The 25,020-nt window shown below is 42.8% G+C and overlaps 1 protein-coding gene across 1 annotated transcript in view; it reads left to right on the top strand.

Moving 5' to 3' along the window:
• The window catches only part of LOC311149152 (phosphatase and actin regulator 1-like), a 41,698-nt gene extending 25,513 nt beyond the window's left edge, over window positions 1-16,185 (top strand). The window contains exons 15-22 of the mRNA XM_084186238.1: window positions 7,932-8,199; window positions 9,642-9,811; window positions 10,471-10,627; window positions 12,170-12,225; window positions 12,346-12,407; window positions 13,241-13,381; window positions 13,494-13,570; window positions 14,797-16,185. Coding sequence (XP_084042364.1) covers window positions 7,932-8,199; window positions 9,642-9,811; window positions 10,471-10,627; window positions 12,170-12,225; window positions 12,346-12,407; window positions 13,241-13,381; window positions 13,494-13,570; window positions 14,797-14,812 — 947 coding nt within the window. The 3' untranslated portion in view covers window positions 14,813-16,185. The remainder of the gene's footprint in view (window positions 1-7,931; window positions 8,200-9,641; window positions 9,812-10,470; window positions 10,628-12,169; window positions 12,226-12,345; window positions 12,408-13,240; window positions 13,382-13,493; window positions 13,571-14,796) is intronic.
• The last annotated feature ends 8,835 nt before the right edge of the window (window positions 16,186-25,020 follow it).

The raw sequence follows: 25,020 nt of genomic DNA, 5'->3' as shown, positions 1-25,020 counted from the left end.
GATTGATTTATTCTATGCCCAGGTACAGTTGAGTTCCAGATGCCTGGAGAGGGGCCGTGTCCACAAGACCACACCCAGAATCCCAGCCAGCCTCCACCCACTAAGAAGGTTATGGTGTATCCAGGCGAAGGGGCTGGGGCGGAGTCATCCCATCACATCATAAAAAATAAAAAACAACCCCCAGTGCTACCCCCCAAACCGTTCAACTGGCTGCCCAACCACATCACAGGTACAGCCCTGTAATCCTCTATGTGTCTATGGGCGTATCCCTGTGTCATTCTTCGCATTTACTTTGCGTTCTGTTTTTACTGGACACCAGCCCACCAGCTTGCCGCTTGTGTGGGTCTATCAACGTGTGTATCTGACTCCGATTTTTCTTTCTCTCTCTCAATTCAATTTCAATTCAATTTATGGGCTTTATTGGCATGGGAAACGTATGATAACATTGCCTTTGCAAGTGAAGTAGATGGTAAACAAATGTGAAATAAACAATACAAATTAACAGTAAACATTACACTCAGAAGTTCCAAAAGAATAAAGACATTTCAAATGTCATAGTATGTATATATACAGTGTTGTAACAATGTGCAAATAGTTAAAGTACAAATGGGAAAATAAATAAACATAAATATGGGTTGTATTTACAATTGTGTTTGTTCTTCACTGGTTGCCCTTTTCTTGTGGCAACAGGTCACAAATCTCGCTGCTGTGATGGCACACTGTGGTATTTCACCCAGTAGATAAGGGAGTTTATCAAAATTGGGTTTGTTTTCGAATTCTTTGTGGATCTGTGTAATCTGAGGGAAATATGTGTCTCTAATATGGTCATACATTTGACAGGAGGCTAGAAAGTGCAGCTCAGTTGCCACCTCATTTTGTGGGTAGTGTGCACATAGCCTGTCTTCTCTTGAGAGCCAGGTCTGCCTACGGCGGCCTTTCTCAATAGCAAGGCTATGCTCACTGAGTCTGTACATAGTCAAAGCTTTCCTTAAGTTTGGGTCAGTCACAGTGGTCAGGTATTCTGCCACTGTGTACTCTCTGTTCAGGGCCAAATAGCATTCTAGTTTGCTCAGTTTTTTTGTTAATTCTTTTGAATGTGTCAAGTAATTCTCTTTTTGTTTTCTCATGATTTGGTTGGGTCTAATTGTGTTGTTGTCCTGGGGCTCTGTGGGGTCTGTTTGTGTTTGTGAACAGAGCCCCAGGACCAGCTTTCTTAGGGGACTCTTCTCCAAGTTAATCTCTCTGTAGGTGATGGCTTTGTTATTGGTTTGGGAATCGCTTCCTTTTAAGTGGTTATAGAATTTAACGGCTCTTTTCTGGATTTTGATAATTAGTGGGTATCGGCCTAATTCTGCTCTGCATGCATTATTTGGTGTTTGTCGTTTGACACTGAGGATATTTTTGCAGAATTCTGCATGCAGAGTCTCAATTTGGTGTTTGTCCCATTTTGTGAATTCTTGGTTTGTGAGTGGACCCCAGACCTCACAACCATAAAGGGCAATGGGTTCTATAACTGATTCAAGTATTTCTAGCCAGATCCTAATTGGTATGTCAAATTTTATGTTCTGTTTGATGGCATAAAAGGCCCTTCTTGCCTTGTCTCTCAGATCGTTCACAGCTTTGTGGAAGTTACCTGTGGCGCTGTTTAGACCAAGGTATGTATAGTTTTTTGTGTGCTCTAGGGCAAGGGTGTCTAGATGGAATTTGTATTTGTGGTCCTGGCAACTGGACCTTTTTTGGAACACCATTATTTTTGTCTTTCAGAAATTTACTGTCAGGGCCCAGGTCTGACAGAATCTGTGCATGCAGAAGATCTAGGTGCTGCTGTAGGCCCTCCTTGGTTGGTGACAGAAGCACCAGATCATCAGCAAACAGTAGACATTTGACTTCAGATTCTAGTAGGGTGAGGCCGGGTGCTGCAGACTGTTCTAGTGCCCTTGCCAATTCGTTGATATATATGTTGAAGAGGGTGGGGCTTAAACTGCATCCGGGTCTCACCCCACGGCCCTGTGGAAAGAAATGTGTGTGTTTTTAGCCAATTTTAACCGCACACTTGTTGTTTGTGCACATGGATTTTACAATGTTTAACCCCCAACCCCATTTTCCATCTATTTGTATAGCAGACCCTTATGCCAAATTGAGTCAAAAGCTTTTTTGAAATCAACAAAGCATGAGAAGACTTTGCCTTTGTTTTGGTTTGTTTGTTTGTCAATTAGGGTGTGCAGGGTGAATACGTGGTCTGTCGTACGGTAATTTGGTAAAAAGCCAATTTGACATTTACTGTGTACATTGTTTTCACTGAGGAAATGAACTAGTCTGCTGTTAATGATAATGCAGAGGATTTTCCCAAGGTTGCTGTTGACGCATATCCCACGATAGTTATTGGGGTCAAATTTGTCTCCACTTTTGTGGATTGGGGTGATCAGTCCTTGGTTCTAAATATTGGGGAAGATGCCAGAACTAAGGATAATGTTAGAGTTTAAGTATAGCCAATTGGAATTTGTGGTCTGCATATTTTATCATTTCATTGAGGATACCATCAACACCACAGGCCTTTTTGGGTTGGAGGGTTTGTATTTTGTCCTGTAGTTCATTCAATGTAATTGGACAATCCAGTGTGTTCTGGTAGTCTTTAATAGTTGATTCTAAGATTTGCATTTGATCATGTATATTTTTTTGCTGTTTGATCTTTGTTATAGGGCCAAAAAGATTAGAGAAGTGGTTTACCCATACATCTCCCGTGTTGCTCAGTTGGTAGAGCATGGCGTTTGCAACGCCAGGGTTGTGGGTTCGATTCCACGGGGGACCAGTATGAAAAAATGTATGCACTCACTAATTGTAAGTCGCTCTGGATAAGAGCGTCTGCTAAATGACTAAAATGTAAATGTAAATCTCAGTTTTGGATAGATAGCTCTTCGTGTTGTTGTTTGTTTTCCAATTTTCCCAGAAGTGGTTAGAGTCTATGGATTCTTCAATTACACTGAGCTGATTTCTGACGTGCTGTTCCTTCTTTTTCTGTAGTGTATTTCTGTATTGTATTAGTGATTCACCATAGTGAAGGCGTAGGCTCAGGTTTTCTGGGTCTCAATGTTTTTGGTTGGATAGGTTTCTCAATTTCCTTCTTAGGTTTTTGCATTCTTCATCAAACCATTTGTCATTGTTGTTACTTTTCTTCAGTTCTCTGTTAGAGATTTTTAGATTTGATAGGGAAGCTGAGAGGTCAAAATACTGTTTAGGTTTTCTACTGCCAAGTTTACACCTTTACTATTACAGTGGAACGTTTTGTCTGGGAAGTTGTCTAGAATGGATTGAATTTGTTGTTGCCTAATAGTTTTTTGGTAGGTTTTGACACTACTTTCCTTCCATCTATAGCATTTCTTAATATTATTCAGTTCCTTTGGCTTTGATGCCTCATGATTGAGTATTGCTCTGTTCAAGTAGACTGTGATTTTGCTGTGGTCTGATAGTGGACTGACTGTGAACGCTCTGAGAGACTCTGGGTTGAGGTCAGTGATAAAGTAGTCTACAGTACTACTGCCAAGAGATGAGCTATAGGTGTACGTACCATAGGAGTCCCCTCAAAGCCTACCATTGACTATGTACATACCCAGCGTGCGACAGAGCTGCAGGAGTTGTGACCCATTTTTGTTGGTTATGTTGTCATTGTTGTGCATAGGGGGGCATATGGGGGAGAGAATGCTGTCACCTCCAGGCAGGTGTTTGTCTCCCTGTGTGCTGAGGGTGTCAGGTTCTTGTCCAGTTCTGGCATTTAGGTCGCCACAGACTAGTACATGTCCCTGGGTCTGAAATTATTGATTTCCGCCTCCAGGATGGAGAAGCTGTCTTCATTAAAGTATGTGGATTCTAGTGGGGGGATATAGGTAGCACACAGGAGGACATTTTTCTCTGTTGAGATAATTTCCTTTTGAATTTCTAGCCAAATGTAAAATGTTCCTGTTTTGATTAATTTAATAGAGTGAGTTAGGTCTGCTCTATACCAAATTAGCATACCCCCTGAGTCCCTTCTCTGTTTCACACCTGGTAGTTTGGTGGATGGGACTACCAGCTCTCTGTAATCTAGAGGGCAACCAGTGGGTCCGTCTTCTCTATACCATGTTTCTTGTAGGATGACAATGTCTGTATTTCCGATTTCTTTGGTGAAGTCCAGGTTCCTGCTCTTTAGGCCAAAGGCAGATGACCTCGGGCCTTGGATATTCCAGGATGAGATAGTAAAGGCTTTGTTTTCCATAAAGTGTCTAATGTTGTTGGTCGTGTGGTTTGGCCTCAGGCCAGTAAGTGTGAGCAGAGCCTGCTGGGCATCTGGTACATGCCATTGGCTTGGGCTAGTGTAAGAGTGAGGGTTGGGCCTGTTTAACGGCTCAACAAGACCCTGGGCGTATGTGTGACTTTTATGTTGAGGCCCTCTTTGCGGGAGTGGGGGGCATGGGGTGGGTAGGAGGGGCATAGGTCTGTGTTTGTCCTCAGTGGGTGTGGGGCAGTCATCAGGAGGGCTAACAGGGTGGCTGACAGGGGGGGTGGTCAGAGGGGTTGGGATCCCCTGGGCTTGGGGTTCTTCATTTGTTTGTCTGGCTGTGATATCGAGGCTATGGTCAGGGTCTAGGGTGTACTGCTCTGCTGCGGTGTCGAGACTTTGGTCAGGATCTGAGGTGGGCTGTTCTGCTGGCTTCTCTGCAGGGGTGGCCAGCTCTCTAACAGGTTGTTCTCTGTCACCCGTCATCGTTCTCACCTTCTCCTCCAGCACTCTGATCCTCTCCTCTAGTGCTCTGTTCTTCTCCTGCTCCTGCTCTTTCTCCTGTTGATGTTGATTTCTTTGATTAGGTGAAAGTCCAGCTCAAACGGTTTGGGGTTGACCTGTAACAAATCAAATCGATTTGATTTGGTACAGGGCAACCCCAAACCGTTTCAGCTGGACTTTCACCTAATCAAAGAAATGTGTCCCATGCGCTAAATACAACAGGTGTAGACCTTACAGTGAAATGCTTACTTACAAGCCCTTAACCAACAATGCAGTTTTAAGAAAAAATACCCCCAAAAATCACAAAATAATACAATATAAAATACGAAATAAAAGTAACAAATAATTAAAGAGCTGCAGTAAAAATAACAATAGCGAGGCTATATACAGGGGTATGGTTACCGAGTCAATGTGCGGGGGCACCGGTTAGTCGAGGTAATTGGGGTAATATGTACATGTAGGTAGAGTTATTAAAGTAAACAGAGAGTAGCAGCAGCGTAAAAGAGGGGTGGGGGGCAATGCAAATAGTCTGGGTAGCCTGGGTAGCAATGCAAATAGTCTGGGTAGCCATTTGATTAGATGTTCAGGAGTCTTATGGCTTGGGGGAGAAGCTGTTTAGAAGCCTCTTGGACCTAGACTTGGCGCTCCGGTACCGCTTGCTGTGCGGTAGCAGAGAGAACAGTCTGATTAGGGTGGCTGGAGTCTTTGACAATTCTTAGGGCCTTCCTCTGACACCGCTTGGTATAGAGGTCCTGGATGGCAGGAAGCTTTGCCCCAGTGATGTACTGGGCCGTACGCACTACCCTCTGTAGTGCCTTGCGGTCGGAGGCCGAGCAGTTGCCATACCAGGCAGTGATGCAACCACTCAGGATGCTCTCGATGGTCGAGCTGTAGAACCTTTTGAGGATCTGAGGACCCATGCCAAATCTTTTCAGTCTCCTTAGGGGGAATAGGTTTTGTTGTGCCCTCTTCACGACTGTCTTGGTGTGCTTGGACCATGTTAGTTTGTTGGTGATGTGGACACCAAGGAACATGAAGCTCTCAACCTGCTCCACTACAGCCCTGTCGATGAGAATGGGGGCGTGCTCGGTCCTCTTCTTTTTCCTGTAGTCCACAATCATCTCCTTTGTCTTGATCAAGTTGAGGGAGAGGTTGTTGTCCTGGCACCACACGGCCAGGTCTCTGACCTCCTCCCTATAGGCTGTCTCGTCGTTGTCGGTGATCAGGTCTACCGGTGTTGTGTCATCGGCAAACGTAATGATGGTGTTGGAGTCGTGCCTGGCCATGCAGTCATGAGTGAACAGGGAGTACATGAGGGGACTGAGCACGCACCCCTGAGGGGCACCCGTGTTGAAAATCAGCGTGGCGGATGTGTTGTTACCTACCCTTACCACCTGGGGGCGGCCCGTCCCGTTGCAGAGGGAGGTGTTTAGTCCCAGGGTCCTTAGTTTAGTGATGAGCTTTGAGGGCACTATGGTGTTGAACGCTGAGCTGTAGTCAATGAATAGCATTCTCACATAGGTGTTCCTATGAGAGTGTGATCACACAGTCATCCGGAACAGCTGATGCTCTCATGCATGTTTCAGTGTTACTTGCCTCGAAGCGAGCATAGAAGTAATTTAGCTCGTCTGGTAGGCTCGTGACACTGGGTAGCTTGCGGCTGTGCTTCCCTTTGTAGTCTGCAATAGTTTGCAAGCCCTGCCACATCCGACGAGCGTCGGAGCCCGTGTAGTACGATTCGATCTTAGTCCTGTATTGACGCTTTGCCTGTTTGATGGTTCGTCACAGGGCTGCCGCTCATTGAAAGCGGCAGCTCTACCCTTTAGCTCAGTGCGGATGTTGCCTGTAATCCATGGCTTCTGGTTGGGGTATGTACGTACAGTCACTGTGGGCACGACGTCATTGATGCACTTATTGATGAAGCCAGTGACTGATGTGGTGTACTCCTCAATGCCATCGGAAGAACCCCAGAACATATTCCAGTCTGTGCTAGCAAAACAGTCCTGTAGCTTAGAATCTGCTTTATCTGACCACTTTTTTTTTATTGACCGAGTCACTGGTGCTTCCTGCTTTAGTTTTTGCTTGTAAGCAGGAATCAGGAGGATAGAATTATGGTCAGATTTTCCAAATGGAGGGTGAGGGAGAGCTTTGTACGCGTCTCTGTGTGTGGAGTAAAGGTGGTCTAGAGTTGTTTTCCCTCTGGTTGCACATTTAACATGCTGGTAGAAATGAAGTAAAACGGATTTAAGTTTCCCTGCATTAAAGTCCCCGGCCACTAGGAGTGCTGCCTCTGGATGAGTGTTTTCCTGTTTGCTTATGGCCGTATACAGTTCATTGAGTGCGGTCTTAGTGCCAGCATCGGTTTGTGGTGGTAAATAGACAGCTACGAAAAATATAGATGAAAACTCTCTTGGTAAATAGTGTGGTCTACAGCTTATCATGAGATACTCTACCTCAGGCGAGCAAAACCTCAAGACTTCCTTACATATCGTGCACCAGCTGTTGTTTACAAATATACATAGACCGCCACCCCTTGTCTTACCAGAGGCTGCTGTTCTATCCTGCCGATACAGTGTATAACCCGCCAGCTGTATGTTATTCATGTCATCGTTCAGCCAAGACTCTGTGAAACATAAGATATTACAGTTTTTAATGTCCTGTTGGTAGGATATTCGTGCCTGTAGTTCGTCCATTTTATTATCAAGCGATTGTAAATTGGCCAATAGTATCGATGGCAAAGGCAGATTAGCCACTCGTCGCCGGCTCCTTAACAAGCACCCCGATCTCCTTCCGCGATATCTCCTTTTCTTTCTACTGCGAATGATGGGGATGAGGGCCCTGTCTGGAGCAAATCCCTCTCGTCCGACTCATAAAAAGAAAATTATTCGTCCAGTTCAAGGTGAGTAATCGCTGTTTTGATGTCCAGAAGCTCTTTTCGGTCATAAGAGACGGTAGCAGCAACATTATGTACAAAATAAGTTAAAACAATGCGAAAAAACACACAAAATAGCACGATTGGTTAAGTCCATAAAACGGCAGCCATCCCCTACGGCGCCATCATAAACCAATACTGTTCCATATTTATAGAGATTTATATTAGCTGACTCAGAGTCTTCGTTGTCTAGTGTCCTGAGTTTACTCTCATCGCTCTCTCTCTCTCTCCTCCCCCCTTTAGACGGTATGCCAGTGAAGTTGCCCTGTATGTCCATGAAGCTGTCGCCTCCTCTACCTCCTAAGAAGCTGATGATCTGTGTGGGTGCGAGGGGGAGCATGGAGCCCTCGGCCCTCACCTTTCAGAAGTGCATCTCTCCCTCCCACCATGTGGGGTCCCTTGGGGGCCACTCCCTACACTACGGGACCCTCCCTGTGCCCCTACACCCCCCCAGCCGCATCATAGAGGAACTCAACAAGACCCTGGCCCTCACTATGCAGCGATACAAGAGGTGAGGATTAAGGAGAAGTGTTTGTGTGTGTCTATCCATGCCTCCATGTGGATGGATTCAGTGGTTCACATATCCAGTCTGCCTTGTACTCTATTCCCATTGGTCCTGCCCTGTGCCTACACTACATCGGTGTGTTGGATAGTTGGATGGGGTTGTTAAGGAGCTTGTTAATCATGTGACTAAGGGTTTCTAATCAGTGAGGTTAAATTTGGAGTTACCACAATACAGATGTAGGATCCTAATTTGATCAGACTGTTGCAGGAGGTTTAAAAAGGCTTCTGACATGATTTTCCCTTACGGAAAATATATCTACCCCTACAAAAATGTCCATAAATTACAATCCACATTATTATTCATGTCCTATTGCTTCAGGATTATTTTTTGGCTGTAGCAAACTGGCTCACCTACATCTGCACTCTAGGCAGCATTTTGAAACGTCTGGTCAATCATACACATCTCAGTACAGAGACCATTTAATGCACTAATTCCCAGAGCCTTGGCTTTACCTCTGGGTGTATGTTTTTCATTGGCTGGTGTCTAACCAGTTCAGACCAATTTAGAGCACCACCAAAAACGCACACACACCATCTCCATCAGTCCACAGACACATCACACATGTGGAAAAGACTCTGCAATCGACCCACACACTCTGTGACTGATGTGCCAGCGCCAGATTGGCCTCCCATGATCCATCACTCTGATTGGTGGGCCAGCAGGGGGTTATGGACTCAAGCGCATAATAGATGTAGGCATCCTATTCCTTTTGTAGTCCTTTTTGTTTTACTCAGTTGCTGTCTAAATGTGTCTAAGTGTTATGTTAGCAAACCTTGTTATCTTTGGCCGGCCTAAAGGCACACCTAAACTGAGTTTGTAAAAGCAACAGAGATCATTATTCTCCAGTATGGGAGCTCCACAGTTGCTAGATTGCTGCTTGTTTTCCTGTCTGCTCCTGTGCTGTTTTCCTGATTGATGATGCTGCCTCAAGGCTCATTTGTGATTGGTTTGCAGTTTGTTTTTGCTGTGCCTCATGTCTCCCCTATGGTTGACACAGGCTGTGTGTTGTAGGTGTGGTAATGTGAGTCTCTACATCCTACCATGTCTGTTACATCCAGTCAGTCTAAGTCATGCAATGCTTCCCTGCAGAGTGAGGTACCAATATTATTTTAGGAGCCACTGACTGTGAGAATTAAGAGAGCTGTTCTGATTCTCTGGCTTGTTTTTCTACAGTGTTTCAGTCTTGTTTTTTCAGTTGAGTTGAGGTGCCGTTTATATGAGTTCCAGAGGTTATAGGTCATAGCTCCTTTCGTAATAACTGATGGTGGAAACATAACCTGACATTACCTAACTACTCCCCTGTCTGTCTAACACCACACACACACGGATGGACAGACACACATGCCCACCATCTCTTGCTAACCTTTTACCTTTCTCACCGACCTCAGCTCGCTGCACCACGCGGTTCCCACAGTGATGATAGCATGTGACTACAATAAAGAGAACCTCCCCAACGAGGAAGACTATCAAGAACTACCTGGTTCGTACAGGGACGAGGATGATGAAGAGGATGAGGAAGAGGAGGAGGAAGATGATGAAGATGAAACACTCTTTACAAGTAGGTGTTTGTTTATCCATCATTGGTTTGGGACCGTAGTGGCTGTTTGGTCTCTGCTTGGTGCCCCTGCTTCCTGGTAACAGCCTCAATGGCTGCTGGGATATGCAGTTTAAGAACTCTCCTTTTATTGGACCCCTCCATTCAGAGCTGTGAATCCCATTGGTTTTCGTCCCTGATTTGAGTGTTGAATGTGACCAAACAAAGCACTGAGGTGACAGTGTTGAGAGGTGTTGCGTAACCTCGGTCTGTTATGTCATGAAACACACACACACCATGGCTGGTCCTCAGATCCCCTGTTCCAGTAGTTCCCTTCACTCCTTTTCATAAGCAGTTGTGTGAATTATTGATTTGAGGCACATTATGTTTATGAGGTATTTATACACACCTCTCTCCTCTCTGTAATAGGGTTATGTAAACAGAAGAGTGGGTTGGAAACAGTAAACACACAAACACAGTCCCATCCTCTAGCTCACACTGGAGAGGGTAACTGCTGTGACAGTTTAATTGCTAGGGCATGAGGTAGCTGTGGTGCTAGTAATTCCAATTTTATCAAAATGTTATGGACAAAGTTTGCTGATCTTATTCTGGCCTCTCTAAAAAACAATTTGTCCTTGTGTGTGTACGTGTGTGTGTGTGCGTGCGTGCACGTGTGTGTATAGGTACCCTGGCTCTGAAGGTATTGAGGAAGGACTCCCTGGCCATTAAGATCAGTAACCGTCCGTCACAGAGAGAACTGGAGGAGAAGAACATACTGCCCACACAGTCAGACCAGGAGAAACTGGAGTTCAGGCAGCAGATAGGCACTAAGCTCACACGGTGAGAGACACACACACACATACAGATGCACACCCTCCCTATAGCAACGGAGAGACTTGAGTCACGTTAACATATAGGCACAAGGTCGCATGGAGAGAGTAAAATTCACACATACAAACACACGCAGGCTCAGCTGCTCTTACACATTGCATACAGTCAAAACAATTGCAGAGAGAGAGAGAGAGAGAGAGAGAGAGAGAGAGAGAGAGAGAGAGAGAGAGAGAGAGAGAGAGAGAGAGAGAGAGAGAGAGAGAGAGAGAGAGAGAGAGAGAGAGAGAGAGAGAGAGAGAGAGAGAGAGAGAGAGAGAGAGAGAGAGAGAGAGAGAGAGAGAGAGAGAGAGAGAGGAGAGAGAGAGAGAGAGAGAGAGAGAGAGAGAGAGAGAGAGAGAGAGAGAGAGAGAGAGAGAGAGAGAGAGAGAGAGAGAGAGAGAGAGAGAGAGAGAGAGAGAGAGAGAGAGAGAGAGAGAGAGAGAGAGAGAGAGAGAGAGAGAGAGAGAGAGAGAGAGAGAGAGAGAGAGAAGGAAATGGATGAGCGGTAGAGGAGGGAGGGAGAGTAGCAGAGAGCCTGTCACATTTTTATCTTGAATATGCCAGTGAGAGGGCGGACATCTTCAAGTGGGATTTTACCCTCACAGAGTACAGAACATGAATACAGGTGTGGCAATATCAATTATGTATATAAACCCCTGGATTGCTGATGCAATGTATTGGCCATTGAGAGGCTTAGAAGCCACCAGTCGGCCATATTGGCACTGCCGAGTAGGAGCAGTCCTCCATAGGAATGCATTGAATTATACAGTATTTCAATTAAGGATAAAATTACATATATTAAGTATTTTTCTGTTGTAGTGGGGACAGTAACATTAGTAATCTCAAAAAAATTATACTTTAAGGAAAATGTTTATATATTTTTGTATACTTATGTTTAGCTCACATAATCTAATTTTAAAGTATGCATTAAGGTGGCTGTAATATAATAAATGTAGCAAAAACTAAAGTAGACATTAATAAATGCATTTCTATAGCTTCCAAAATATTTTTTACAGTGGTGGGGGAGTGCGAAGATGGAGGCACAGTGGCTTTAACACAGCGCCCCCTATCAGTAAACTAATGTATATATAAATCATTGGGCAATACAGGAAGAAACGGAATTCACAAACAATTTCCTTTCTTCTATTGCCTCCCACTCTCATTTGTCACACTCACTACAACTTGCCTTTTCCCTCACTCCATCTCTTCCTTCCCTCCCTCCCTCTCTCCATTTATCTCCTTCTCTACCTCCCTCTCCATCTCTCTGCTTCCCCCTCCCTACTCCTTCCTCCCTCCCCTTTCTCCATTTTTCTCCATCTCTTTCCCTCCCTCTTGTTGCTGTATGAATAATTGTGTCAGACTGTAGAGGTGGTAAATAAATACATGTAAATCTGAGGCAGTCAGGGCTCACAGAAAACCTGCTCTGACATCAGCAAATAAAACACAATAAAACAAAACACAATAAAACACGTTAGGAAATGGTCCCGACTGACTCTAGTTCTATTTTCTCAGGAGATTGAGTCAACGGCCAACTACAGAAGAGCTGGAACAGAGAAACATACTCAAACGTAAGTAGCACAGACTAGAAAGGCAGAAGACACATTTCCATTTCTCACGAAATTGATAATTAAGTGTCTATTCTGTTTTATTCTATTCTAACCTGTCTCGCCCTCTCTCCCCTATCTCAGGGCACAATGAGCTGGAGGAGCAGGAGGAGATGAGAGAGCTCAAAAAACGCCTGTCGAGAAAGGTGAGAGAGGGGAGGAAGAGGGTTAGAGGGGGGTGATTGGGTATCAATTTCCATTAGATGACAGACCATTGGAAATATGAGTGTGTGTGTGTGTGTGGTGACCCTCAATCACCTCACACACACACACACAGGGCCAGCCCTAGGCATAAATGACATAATTGACTGCTTAGGGCCCCACGGCCGCTAGGGGGCCCCAGACCCAAAATACAATTATAGTTGTCTTTTTTTACAAGAAAATTAGAATGGGGTCGCAACGACAGATTATCCATTATATTGACCAGATACTCTAATGGCCGATCTAAAGATTAAAATAAATGTCTTAAAAAATGGAAGGCAGTCGGGAAGAGGCAAGATCAGGTGGAACCATTCTAGCCAATGAGAGGGCTATATGCGTTTAAACAACTGGCACAACGCCGATATAAAGTGTTTTTTCTCAAAGTTGACGTGTCACGTGTCCTACTTATATCAGTACACTCGTAACAGCCTAAGCATTTCAAAACTTCTATTCGATCAAATAAGCCACACGTAGTAAATAAGCCATTCCGTTTTTTGTTAACCAAATAAAATAAAATGCCACCTGCTGGAGAAGACAGATTTTGGGCCCAGTTATCCCTCTCGCTTTGCCTCTTCCTCTCTGTTTCAACTTACTGTTGAGAGTTAGAATAGTAGAATACACAAGGTGCAATTTTGAAATTTGGTTGTGCATCAGCAGTTTTTCTCTTGTTATGTCAGTCACTGACAGACACCAACAACATTTAGCTTAGAGCCCCCAAAAGACTAGGGCCGGCCCTACACACACACACTCTGATAACCCTTTTTTACCCTGTCCCCAGTTAAGTCAGAGGCCCACGGTGGAGGAATTGAGGGAAGCTAAGATCCTGACCCACTTCAGTGACTATGTAGAGGTGGCTGATGCTCAGGACTACGACAGGAGGGCAGACAAACCCTGGACACGACTCACAGCTGCTGATAAGGTAATAACACTCACACTCACATGCAGGTGTGCACACACACACATACGCAAATGCACAGTCATTTGAATACTGTTTTCTCCGACTGATCTCTGGCTCTGTTTGTCCCTCGTAGGCTGCCATACGTAAAGAACTCAATGAATTTAAAAACACAGAAATGGAAGTGCATGAGGGTAGTCGCCATCTCACCAGGTATGTACTGTATGTCACAGCCATACTACAAGCTGCAAGACAACACAAAGACACTAGCCCATATCTCAAGCTGTATACAGTAACTATTTGAAGAGTTTAATTCCAAAACGCTATATGTCAATTTTCAGAAATGTTGGTAAATTAGCTTTTATTGTTTAAAGAAATTATGAAAGAGGTTGGTGTGCTTTTTCATTATCTAATCATGGCATGGGGTTGTTCAATGACAGACATGTATTTGTTTAAAATGTATCACTTGGTGGTTTCATTTCAGAGACATTTAGTTTTTTTCCCCACAATAAATAGTACTGCTAGGTTTTATACAGTCAAATGTAACAAATAACTATATTTTTTATAAAGAAATGTACAAATGATACATTTGTTACATCAATATTTAATAATTAGAAGACAGGCGCAGGAATACGTATTAGTTTTTTTAATTTCTCCACCCAACACAAGGTACGTCATGAAAAACAACGGGGACGAAGCCCAAAACAAACACGTGTGTATATATATATATATATATATATATATATATATATATACACAATGATGTAACCCAAACAAAAGAGTGAGGTGTAAACCTCTAAACAATACAGGGGACGAGACCCGTAATAACAAGAGCACAATACACGGTACTCACGAGACCAACGGACATGGGACAATAATCGACCAGGACAATGGGGAACAGAGGGCACATATATACACATACTAATCAGGGGGAATGGGAATCAGGTGTGCGTAATGAGACAAGACAGTCCGGGGTTGGTGGTAATGATCCAGGTCAGTGACGCCTCGAAGACCGGTGACGTAGACCTCCGGAGCTGGTGAACGGAATGAGCAGCAGTACCGGGGGGATCTGTGACATCAATACAGTAATATGAGATCTGTAAAACATTTTAGTAATTTAGCAGATGCTCTTATCCAGTGCATTCATCTTAAGATAGCTAGGTGAGACAACCACATATCACAGTTAAATATACAGGATACGAACATTCCATTCTATTTAAACAATGAATATAGCGTTTAGGAAAAAAAGCACCTTTTCATACACATCTAAAATCTATGAATAAAAAATCTGATAACAGTAATATTTTACACACACATGAAGGTACCCATAAGCAATCATTTCTGATGAAAAAACACATGTTTAAAATTGGTGGATGTAGCATTTTGGAAATAAACTCTTCAATTATCTCTCTCTCTCCCTCTCTTTCTCTGTCCTGTAGGTTTCATCGACCATAGTTCTTCTTCTGCCATCTTTTACAAGAACCTCAAGTGCTGGACCGCAAACTACTGCCTCTGTGTACCACACCCCATCGCTTCCAGACCAGAACACAACAAGACCAGAACTGGACCAGAACCACACTAGAACCAGAGTAGAACATGTTCTGAAACTGACCAGAAATGTAATCTGAACCTGGAGGGGTGTGTGTACAGAACTGGGCAGCTGACACTACTCCAGGCTCCAGTGTTGCCCCAAAATAGGCGCTAATAACTGGAGAGGGCAGACTGGACCAATCCCAACAGTATCTTGGTCCTGTGGTTATAGAGCGGTCACAGTGTGGTCGTGTTGGGGTTGCAGAGAGTGAGCGTCGTACACATGGAGAGAGACTGATGGAAAGCACTGGACGGACTGACTGGGTCCTCCTCTAAATGGAGATTATATGGACTAAAAAGTATTGTTTTTAACAGCCTTTTATTCTAATTTTTTATGATGGAGATAGTTAATGTGTTTACTTTACTGCACTTTGGTTTTTGACGGTACTCTATGGAGGGGTTATGGAACTCTATTCCTATATCTGTGCCAATGAGACTTTGGGATTGTGGGAGATTGAGTTTGGGAGGGCACCCGTAAGGAATACAGAGAGACATCCTACAACTGATTGGTAAAAATGATTCTCCTCCAAGGGTTGTTGTTCCTGCCTTTTAATACTTTTTGGTACATTGTTAGTTTGACTGTTTTCCATTGTGGGCTGCTGTTTCCAAAACAGAGGGACCAAATCCTTTTAATCTGATAGTACTGCAGAATAGTATTCTGTAATAAGTGTGTTGCGGTTAAAGTACTACGTACAATACCGTATACGGTATGTGCTACTCTGAAGGAAACTGTAGTAGGAGAATATGATCAGAATATTTACCTCTAAAAAAGTTGAAATGCAAATATAGATATAGAAATGTGAACCTAGCAATAATTGAACTTCTCTTTCCTCCATCTGTCTCTCTTTCTTGGCTGCATTCAAGTGAACAATTACTGGGAACATTTCAGAGATCTACCCGCTTAATGGTGGTCCTCTGTAGCTCAATTGGTAGAGCATGGCACTTGTAACGCCAGGGTAGTGGGTTCGATCTCCGGGACCACCCATATGTAAAAATGTATGCACACATGACTGTAAGTCGCTTTGGATAAAAAGCGTCTGCTAAATGGCATATTATTATTATTATTATTAATACCAAAACACTTTGAAACGCTGATGTGAGTTGGGATCTTGAATGCAACCCAGATCATCATTATTACTGTTGAGAGTTCTGCAACCCTCTGTATAGTGTCACTGTACCTGTTGTGTTGTTTACAGGGATGAAAACGTTGCCAAATATACTTTGTTTGAATGACATTTGATCATGTATGTTGTCAATATAATGTTTCAGCGGAGTGCTCAATAGACTGGTAAGTATCAGTTATGAATGGAATTGTTCCATTTCTCACTGTTCTCAAAACAGGAATTGCATGGTTCCACCTGGTTTGGCCTCATAGTGGAGAACCTACATTAGACAACCCTTTGGCTGTGAATGAAAGTACAGTACCATCTTTCGCTCACAAAGAGCCAGACACCTCAAAGTACAAGGAAAAACATTATTCTTGTTTTTTTTACAATGAACACATGCAGTTGATGAGTTGGTCTTCATTGTTTAGTCTGAGAACCCTTTGACTTGTGGTGTATCCTGGTTTTGTGTGTGTGTGCACGCATGCGTACAGGGACATGTTCATTAGGCACAAAACAGTGCTTACTTAACGACCCAGGACTCAGTGTTGTGTCTCCCTGTGTCCAAACTAACAAAAGATGACACTCTTTGTATAATATATGTACATCATACAAAAGAAACTTGGACTTTAAATATGTGTTTATTTTTTGTACAGAAGGAAACTGCATGCGATGATTGTTAACTTATTGTTCATCTTCTATAGCCCTGCTTATACCTGGTTCTAACTTGGGTCCTTTGTCCTGATCTTGTCCACATTCTAGAAAATCAAAAGACACATTGTGATCTGATCATTCTGCCCACTTCCGGAGGTAGTCAGGCACACAGTGTGTAGATCTGGACAGAGAAAACATTTAAATCATCATTCTGCCATCTAAAATCATTGACAGGTGGCACCATTGACTGATTACATCAATATATCTTACAATAAATAAATATTATCTTTGAAAGAATAGCTGTGAAACTATTTGCATAAAGGAAGGGACCAGGAAATCTGGTCACAATGCAGACACAGTGGATGGACAACAGACACATTTTAATTGCACGTGTAGACACATTTCTGGAACTGTGGGCACACTCAGAATGTAGACAAGATCAGAACAACGAAACTATGAAAGCACCAGGTATAAACGGGGCTTGTGATGTATGCAGTTTCTTATCTAAAGGAAACATCTAAAAAAACAAGAACTTTCGTAACTGCTTTTTTCTTCAACCTTCTCTATTCCATACATACAGTGGGGTCCGATTATTATTGACACCCTTGATAAAGATGAGCAAAATTACTGTATAAAATAATTCAAATATTGAGCTATATTGTATGCTCCAAAAATTGGGAAATTATTTTATACTAATGCAATTGCTCAGAGAAAGATTTTGTTTAACAAGTAATAATCTTTTTTCTAAAAAAGGTAGGGGTCAAAATCATTGTTTTTAATACCTTTCAATACCTCACCTTGCGAGGATAACAACACAGCCTTTTTCTAAAATATTTTTATACACATGGCTATCTACTCTGATTTAAGAGCACTCTCCTTTGATTGTGCCAGAGCGCAGAATAACTAAAGAATTTACGCGCAACACCTGTTGAATATGACCGGTGTCAATGTCTGCAAAAAAACGTAATTTAATTAAAACAGGGATGGTGTTCTCGGGGTGATGAGAGGTGTTGGGTTTGCGCCAGACAGTGTTTTCCTTGATGGCCAAAAAGCTCAATTTTAGTCTCATCTGACCAGAGTACCTTCTTCCATATGTTTGGGGAGTCTCCCACATGGCTTTTGGCGAACACCAAACGTGTTTGCTTATTTATTTCTTTAAGCAATGGCTTTTTTCTGGCCACTCTTCCGTAAAGCCCAGCTCTGTAGAGTGTACGGCTTAAAGTGGCCCTATGGACAGATACTCCAATCTGTGCAGCTGCTTCAGGGTTATCTTTGGTCTCTTTGTTGCCTCTCTGATTAATGCCCTCCTTGCCTGGTCTGTGAGTTTTGGTGGGCGGCCCTCTGTTGGCAGGTTTGTTGTGGTGCCATATTCTTTCAATTTTTTAATAATGGATTTAATGGTGCTCCGTGGGATGTTCAAAGTTTCGGATATTTTTTATAACCCAACCCTGATCTGTACTTCTCCACAACTTTGTACCTGACCTGTTTGGAGAGCTCCTTGGTCTTCATGGTGCCGCTTGCTTGATGGTGCCCCTTGCTTAGTGGTGTTGCAGACTCTGGGACCTTTCAGAACAGGTTTATATATACTGAGATCATGTGACACTTAGATTGCACACAGGTGGACTTTATTTAACTAACTATGTGACTTCTGAAGGTAATTGGTTGCACCAGATCTTATTTAGGGGCTTCATAGCAAAGGGGGTGAATACATATGCATGCACCACTTTTCTGTTATTTATTTTTTAGAATTTTTTGAAACAAGTTATTTTTTTAATTTCACTTCACCAATTTGGACTATTTTGTGTATGTCCATTACATGAAATCCAAATAAAAATCTATTTAAATTACAGGTTGTAATGCAACAAAATAGGAAAAACGGCAAGGGGGATGAATAATTTTGCAAGGCACTGTAACTGCTGTTTGACAGGAATTGTATTTATTTATTCCAAGTGCTGAGCTATTAGTGTAACTGACATGTTACTTTAGCTAATGTTTCATCCCCTCTCGAGTGAAGTGAATAAACTACTAGCAGCTAGTTTAGTTAGGTAGCTAGTAGCTACCACAGCCAGTTCAGCACTAGCTAGCCTCTAGCAATCTGCCAATTAGCAGTATCAAACAGCTTGTGTGTGTATGGAAATGTTTTGTAGCCTTTGTTTTGTCCCATTTCAACAGAAGTAAATTTGATGATGTACCATTAGCTAGAGCTAGCCAAAAGTTGGCTAACGTTAGCTAGCTAGCTAGATCACTAACTTTAGCAATTATTTTTGCCTCAATCACACTAGACCTGAATCAAATGATGAAACCAGCGGCCAAACGATTGAAGATCGATATTCAGACATTTTTTCAGCACAATGTGAGTTTTTATTAGTCAGTATTACAATGTAACGTTGTTGATCTGTCAGATTCCTTAGCTTATTCCCTAATTTTCACACTGACAAGGTATAAACAGTTCTACAGGCTTCACCGTCATTGTGCACAGTCAGTACACAACACTATGCTCATCATATGGTGACAGGTGTCCCTGCAGGGTCAGACAGCCAGGGAAGATCAGTCTACGGAGCTCAGGTGAATTTTGCAGTATATTATAACAATCAGTGAATGGATACAAAGTTCCATCTTGAGTTGATGGGTAGACTACAGTCTGGGATCTAGGAATAAGGGTCATTTAAATTATTGAACCATTGATTATATTATTGGATAATTTAATGTATAAATGTACACCAAGGTAATTATTTGTCATGCTTCATCTGAGCAGGATCAGATGGTGACGGGTCTCATCAGGGTCAGGCAGCCAGGGAACTTTTGCAGACAAAAATGTATTCTCTCTGTGCAGCAAACAGTGGACAAGCAAGAAACTATTTTAAGGCAGTCTGACAAACCTCTAAAGTTGATTTCCAAACTGTATCAAGGGTTGATAGAGGCTTTTCCCGATGACACAAAACATGTAAAAACAACATGTGAGGAAGACCTGGGAGACACTACTGATGATGATGAATGGATACAGATATGTTAGAATGCCCAATCATGTTCATATAATCTCAGACATAAATTACTGCAGTTTAAGACCATCCATAGAACATACTATATGCCAGTGAAACTGAATATCATGCACTCAGAAATGTTATTCTTCTGCTAGAGGTGTAAAACACAAAAGGGGAGATATTTGCATATTTATAGTCTTGTGAAGGCTGGCTGAATTCTGGCAAAGAGTGTGTACTTTTATCTCAGCATGTCTACAGATTCTCCCTTCTCCCTGTTTTTGTTTGCTAAGAAATGCATTGCCATTTATTGGAAGGTTGGTTATCCTCCCACAGTGGATGGCAGAAATGTCAAGTTATGTATCACTAGATTTGATTTATTACAAGGTTAAGGGCATACTGTGCAACTTTCACAAGGTCTGGAGGTCTTACATGGAATACTGTACGACAAAGGAGTCTGTACTGAAAACATGCCCACGTCAGGGGAGATAACTATTTACAGTGGGGAGAACAAGTATTTGATACACTGCCGATTTTTCAGGTTTTCCTACTTACAAAGCATGTAGAGGTCTATAATTTTTATCATAGGTACACTTCAACTGTGAGAGACGGAATCTAAAACAAAAATCCAGAAAATCACATTGTATGATTTTTAAGTAATTAATTTGCATTTTATTGCATGACATAAGTATTTGATCACCTACCAACCAGTAAGAATTCCGGCTCTCACAGACCTGTTAGTTTTTCTTTAAGAAGCCCTCCTGTTCTCCACTCATTACCTGTATTAACTGCACCTGTTTGAACTCGTTACCTGTATAAAAGACACCTGTCCACACACTCAATCAAACAGACTCCAACCTCTCCACAATGGCCAAGACCAGAGAGCTGTGTAAGGACATCAGGGATAACATTGTAGACCTGCACAAGGCTGGGATGGGCTACAGGACAATAGGCAAAAAGCTTGGTGAGAAGGCAACAACTGTTGGCGCAATTATTAGAAAATGGAAGAAGTTCAAGATGACGGTCAATCACCCTCGGTCTGGGGCTCCATGCAAGATCTCACATCGTGGGGCATCAATGATCATGAGGAAGGTGAGGGATCAGCCCAGAACTACACGGCAGGACCTGGTCAATGACCTGAAGAGAGCTGGGACCACAGTCTCAAAGAAAACCATTAGTAACACACTACGCCGTCATGGATTAAACTCCTGCAGCGCACGCAAGGTCCCCCTGCTCAAGCCAGCGCATGTCCAGGCCCGTCTGAAGTTTGCCAATGACCATCTGGATGATCCAGAGGAGGAATAGGATAAGGTCATGTGGTCTGATGAGACAAAAATAGAGCTTTTTGGTCTAAACTCCACTCGCCGTGTTTGGAGGAAGAAGAAGGATGAGTACAACCCCAAGAACACCATCCCAACCGTGAAGCATGGAGGTGGAAACATCATTCTTTGGGGAAGCTTTTCTGCAAAGGGGACAGGACGACTGCACCGTATTGAGGGGAGGATGGATGGGGCCATGTATCGCGAGATCTTGGCCAACAACCTCCTTCCCTCAGTAAGAGCATTGAAGATGGGTCGTGGCTGGGTCTTCCAGCATGACAACGACCCGAAACACACAGCCAGGGCAACTAAGGAGTGTCTCCGTAAGAAGCATCTCAAGGTCCTGGAGTGGCCTAGCCAGTCTCCAGACCTGAACCCAATAGAAAATCTTTGGAGGGAGCTGAAAGTCTGTATTGCCCAGCGACAGCCCCGAAACCTGAAGGATCTGGAGAAGGTCTGTATGGAGGAGTGGGCCAATATTCCCTGCTGCAGTGTGTGCAAACCTGGTCAAGACCTACAGGAAACGTATGATCTCTGTAATTGCAAACAAAGGTTTCTGTACCAAATATTAAGTTCTGCTTTTCTGATGTCTCAAATACTTATGTCATGCAATAAAATGCAAATGAATTACTTAAAAATCATACAATGTGATTTTCTGGATTTTTGTTTTAGATTCCGTCTCTCACAGTTGAAGTGTACCTATGATAAAAATTACAGACCTCTACATGCTTTGTAAGTAGGAAAACCTGCAAAATTGGCAGTGTATCAAATACTTGTTCTCCCCACTGTAGGTTATCCCTAGCTGCTGGGCTGTTCAGTCCTGGCCCTGGGGGTCTGCCGTACTGTTGGTTGTCACTCTGGCCTTGGCCTAACACACCTGAAACCAATAATGAATGCTTCACTAATATCCTAAAGATGAGTGGGGTGTGTTGGATTGGGGCGCTACAGGGCCGTAGACCCCTAGGGGCAGGACGGGGTGACCCAGCTTTATTTTGTGCAAAAAGAGCTCTACAGTACTATTAGGCCTATGATATGAATTATATGGAGGGTGTACTGTTTCTGTATGTTAATGTATAGGTGTATGTGTGTTTTTCTTAAACTTTTCCCTTGAGACAAATAAAAAGATGGGAAGGAAGTTGTTGGGGAGAGAGTTGAGTTATTAACTAGACTGGTGGGGGATAGGTGTGCAGGCGGCACGGGCTGGCTGGGCAGTCTGGCTGAAATTTGATATAGAGGATGTCTTAATAAAGACAATCAAAAGTTAAGTCTTTGTACTTTATTTGTAAGAGTTGTTCATTTGTTAGGCTATTGGTTAAAGGTGCAACACAATATTGATTATTGAATTATCATTGATCTAGTTCAGTCTTATCAATCACTTAAACATATTTAATAATGATCTCTTACCTAGCTTGATGACTGTGGGCATTTTTGCTTACTTTTTGTTCTAAATAGAGATGGCTAGAAGGGCCATGGGTCATATTAGATTGTGTAGAAATGCAGGAAATGAGCTTTCCTGCAAGAAAGTGTTTGCTATTACCATAATATACAGTGAGGGAAAAAAGTATTTGATCCCCTGCTGATTTTGTACGTTTGCCCACTGAAATGAAATGATCAGTCTATAATTTTAATGGTAGGTTTATTTGAACAGTGAGAGACAGAATAACAACAAAAAAATCCAGAAAAACGCATGTCAAAAATGTTATAAATTGATTTGCATTTTAATGAGGGAAATAAGTATTTGACCCCCTCTCAATCAGAAAAATGTCTGGCTCCCAGGTGTCTTTTATACAGGTAACGAGCTGAGATTAGGAGCACACTCTTAAAGGGAGTGCTCCTAATCTCAGTTTGTTACCTGTATAAAAGACACCTGTCCACAGAAGCAATCAATCAATCAGATTCCAAACTCTCCAACATGGCCAAGACCAAAGAGCTCTCCAAGGATGTCAGGGACAAGATTGTAGACCTACACAAGGCTGGAATGGGCTACAAGACCATCGCCAAGCAGCTTGGTGAGAAGGTGACAACAGTTGGTGCGATTATTCGCAAATGGAAGAAACACAAAAGAACTGTCAATCTCCCTCGGCCTGGGGCTCCATGCAAGATCTCACCTCGTGGAGTTGCAATGATCATGAGAACGGTGAGGAATCAGCCCAGAAAAAGATCATACCCCCAAGACATGCTAAACTCTCACCATTACAATAACAGGGGAAGTTGGCATTTTGGGGGGGGGGGGGGGGGGTATGATATTTGTGCGTCTGTGACTTTCTCACTCATCATTGTTCATGATTCGTTCGGGATTGTCCATGTTCATGGTAGCATCCACATTCATGTGGAAGTGTTTAGAAACGTATTCTATTCTTATTCACAATAAAAGTGACCCCAAAATGACCCCTAAAGGGTCATATTAGATTGTCCAGAAATGCAGGAAATGAGGGAGGACCGCCAGACCCCCCACAAGGGGTAGTCCCCTGTAGCTCAGTTGGTAGAGCATGGCGCTTGCAACGCCAGGGTTGTAGGTTCGTTTCCCACGGGGGGCCAGTATGAAAATGTATGCACTCACTAACTGTAAGTCGCTCTGGATAAGAGCGTCTGCTAAATGACTAAAATGTTGCAAGCGCCATGCTCTACCAACTGAGCTACAGGAGGCCTAAGTCACAAAGAGGATGTCTTGTCTTACTCCTGAAACTCCTCCTGCGTTCATCCCAGTCATCAGCAACAGAGCATTGGGGTAGGTGCATGTCTGACATCAATGTGTGTGCAATTACAATTATATTTTAGTATGTGAAATTTCAGAAAAATGTATTTAAAACATAAACATATGGTTTACAGCATGCTATGGTGTAATGGATTGGTTTGTCTTGTGTGGTAGTTTTTGTGGGTTTTGACACTTATGTACGTGTCATAACCAGCCATAAAATAACGCAATATATTGCAGCGTTCACATCTAGTCGGAACTAAGAAACTCTGAAATGTTCGACTTGCTGATTCGCTGAACGCAGCACGTGTATAACTACAAACAGATAGCAAATCGGACATTTCTGAGTTTCCTCATTCCGACTAGCACTTGAACACGGCATATGTCACAACAGGTCTATCTATATGTGTCTTGACAGTGTTATGACAAGTTATGTCCGCTGTTATGACCGTGTTATGACATTGTTAGAGATCTTCGGCATTGGCACTAGGATTGGAACCGGTGCTTTGGTCAGATGACATGAAAATAGAGCTCTAGCTACGTACAGCAGTGGTGGGTTTGGCGCCGAAGTGAGAATGCATGAGCAGAAAAGAACCCCACACTTACTGTAAAATGTGGTGGTGGATCTTTGACATTATGGAGTTAATTTGCTTCCACTGGTCCTGGGGCCCTTGTTAAGGTCAATGGCATCATGGACTTTACCCAGTACCAGGACATTTTAGCCAAAAACCTGGTTGCCTCTGCCAGGAGGCTGAAACTTGAGCCCTGCTTATACCTGGTTCTAACATGCAGCCTTTGTCCTGATCTTGTCCACATTCTGATTGTGTCCACATTTTTAGACGAGCGTAGACGATTAAAATACTAATTCTGTTCTGATTATGATCAGATCTTAAAAGTTTAAACAGGTAAAATCAAATCAAATTTTATTTGGCAAATGCGCTGAATACAACAGGTGTAGACCTTACAGTGAAATGCTTACTTACAAGCCCTTAACCAACAATGCACGTTTAAGAATGCAGTATGAAAAATGTATGCACTCACTAACTGTAAGTCGCTCTGGATAAGAGCGTCTGCTAAATGACTAAAATGTAAAATGTAAGAAAAATAAGTGTTAAGTAAAAAATAGATAAGAAAAAATAAAGAAATAGGAAAAACAGAAAAATAACAAATAATTAAAGAGCAGCAGTAAAATAACAGTAGCAAGGCTATATACAGGGGGTACCGGTACAGAGTCAATGTGCGGGGGCACAGGTTAGTTGAGGTAATTGAGGTAATATGTACATGTAGGTAGAGGTAAAGTGACTATGCATAGATAATAAACAGA

This window comes from Coregonus lavaretus, assembly GCF_964263955.1.
Source record: "Coregonus lavaretus genome assembly, chromosome: 21".
NCBI lineage: Eukaryota > Metazoa > Chordata > Actinopteri > Salmoniformes > Salmonidae > Coregonus > Coregonus lavaretus.
This window is presented reverse-complemented; position numbering and strand designations above follow the sequence as displayed.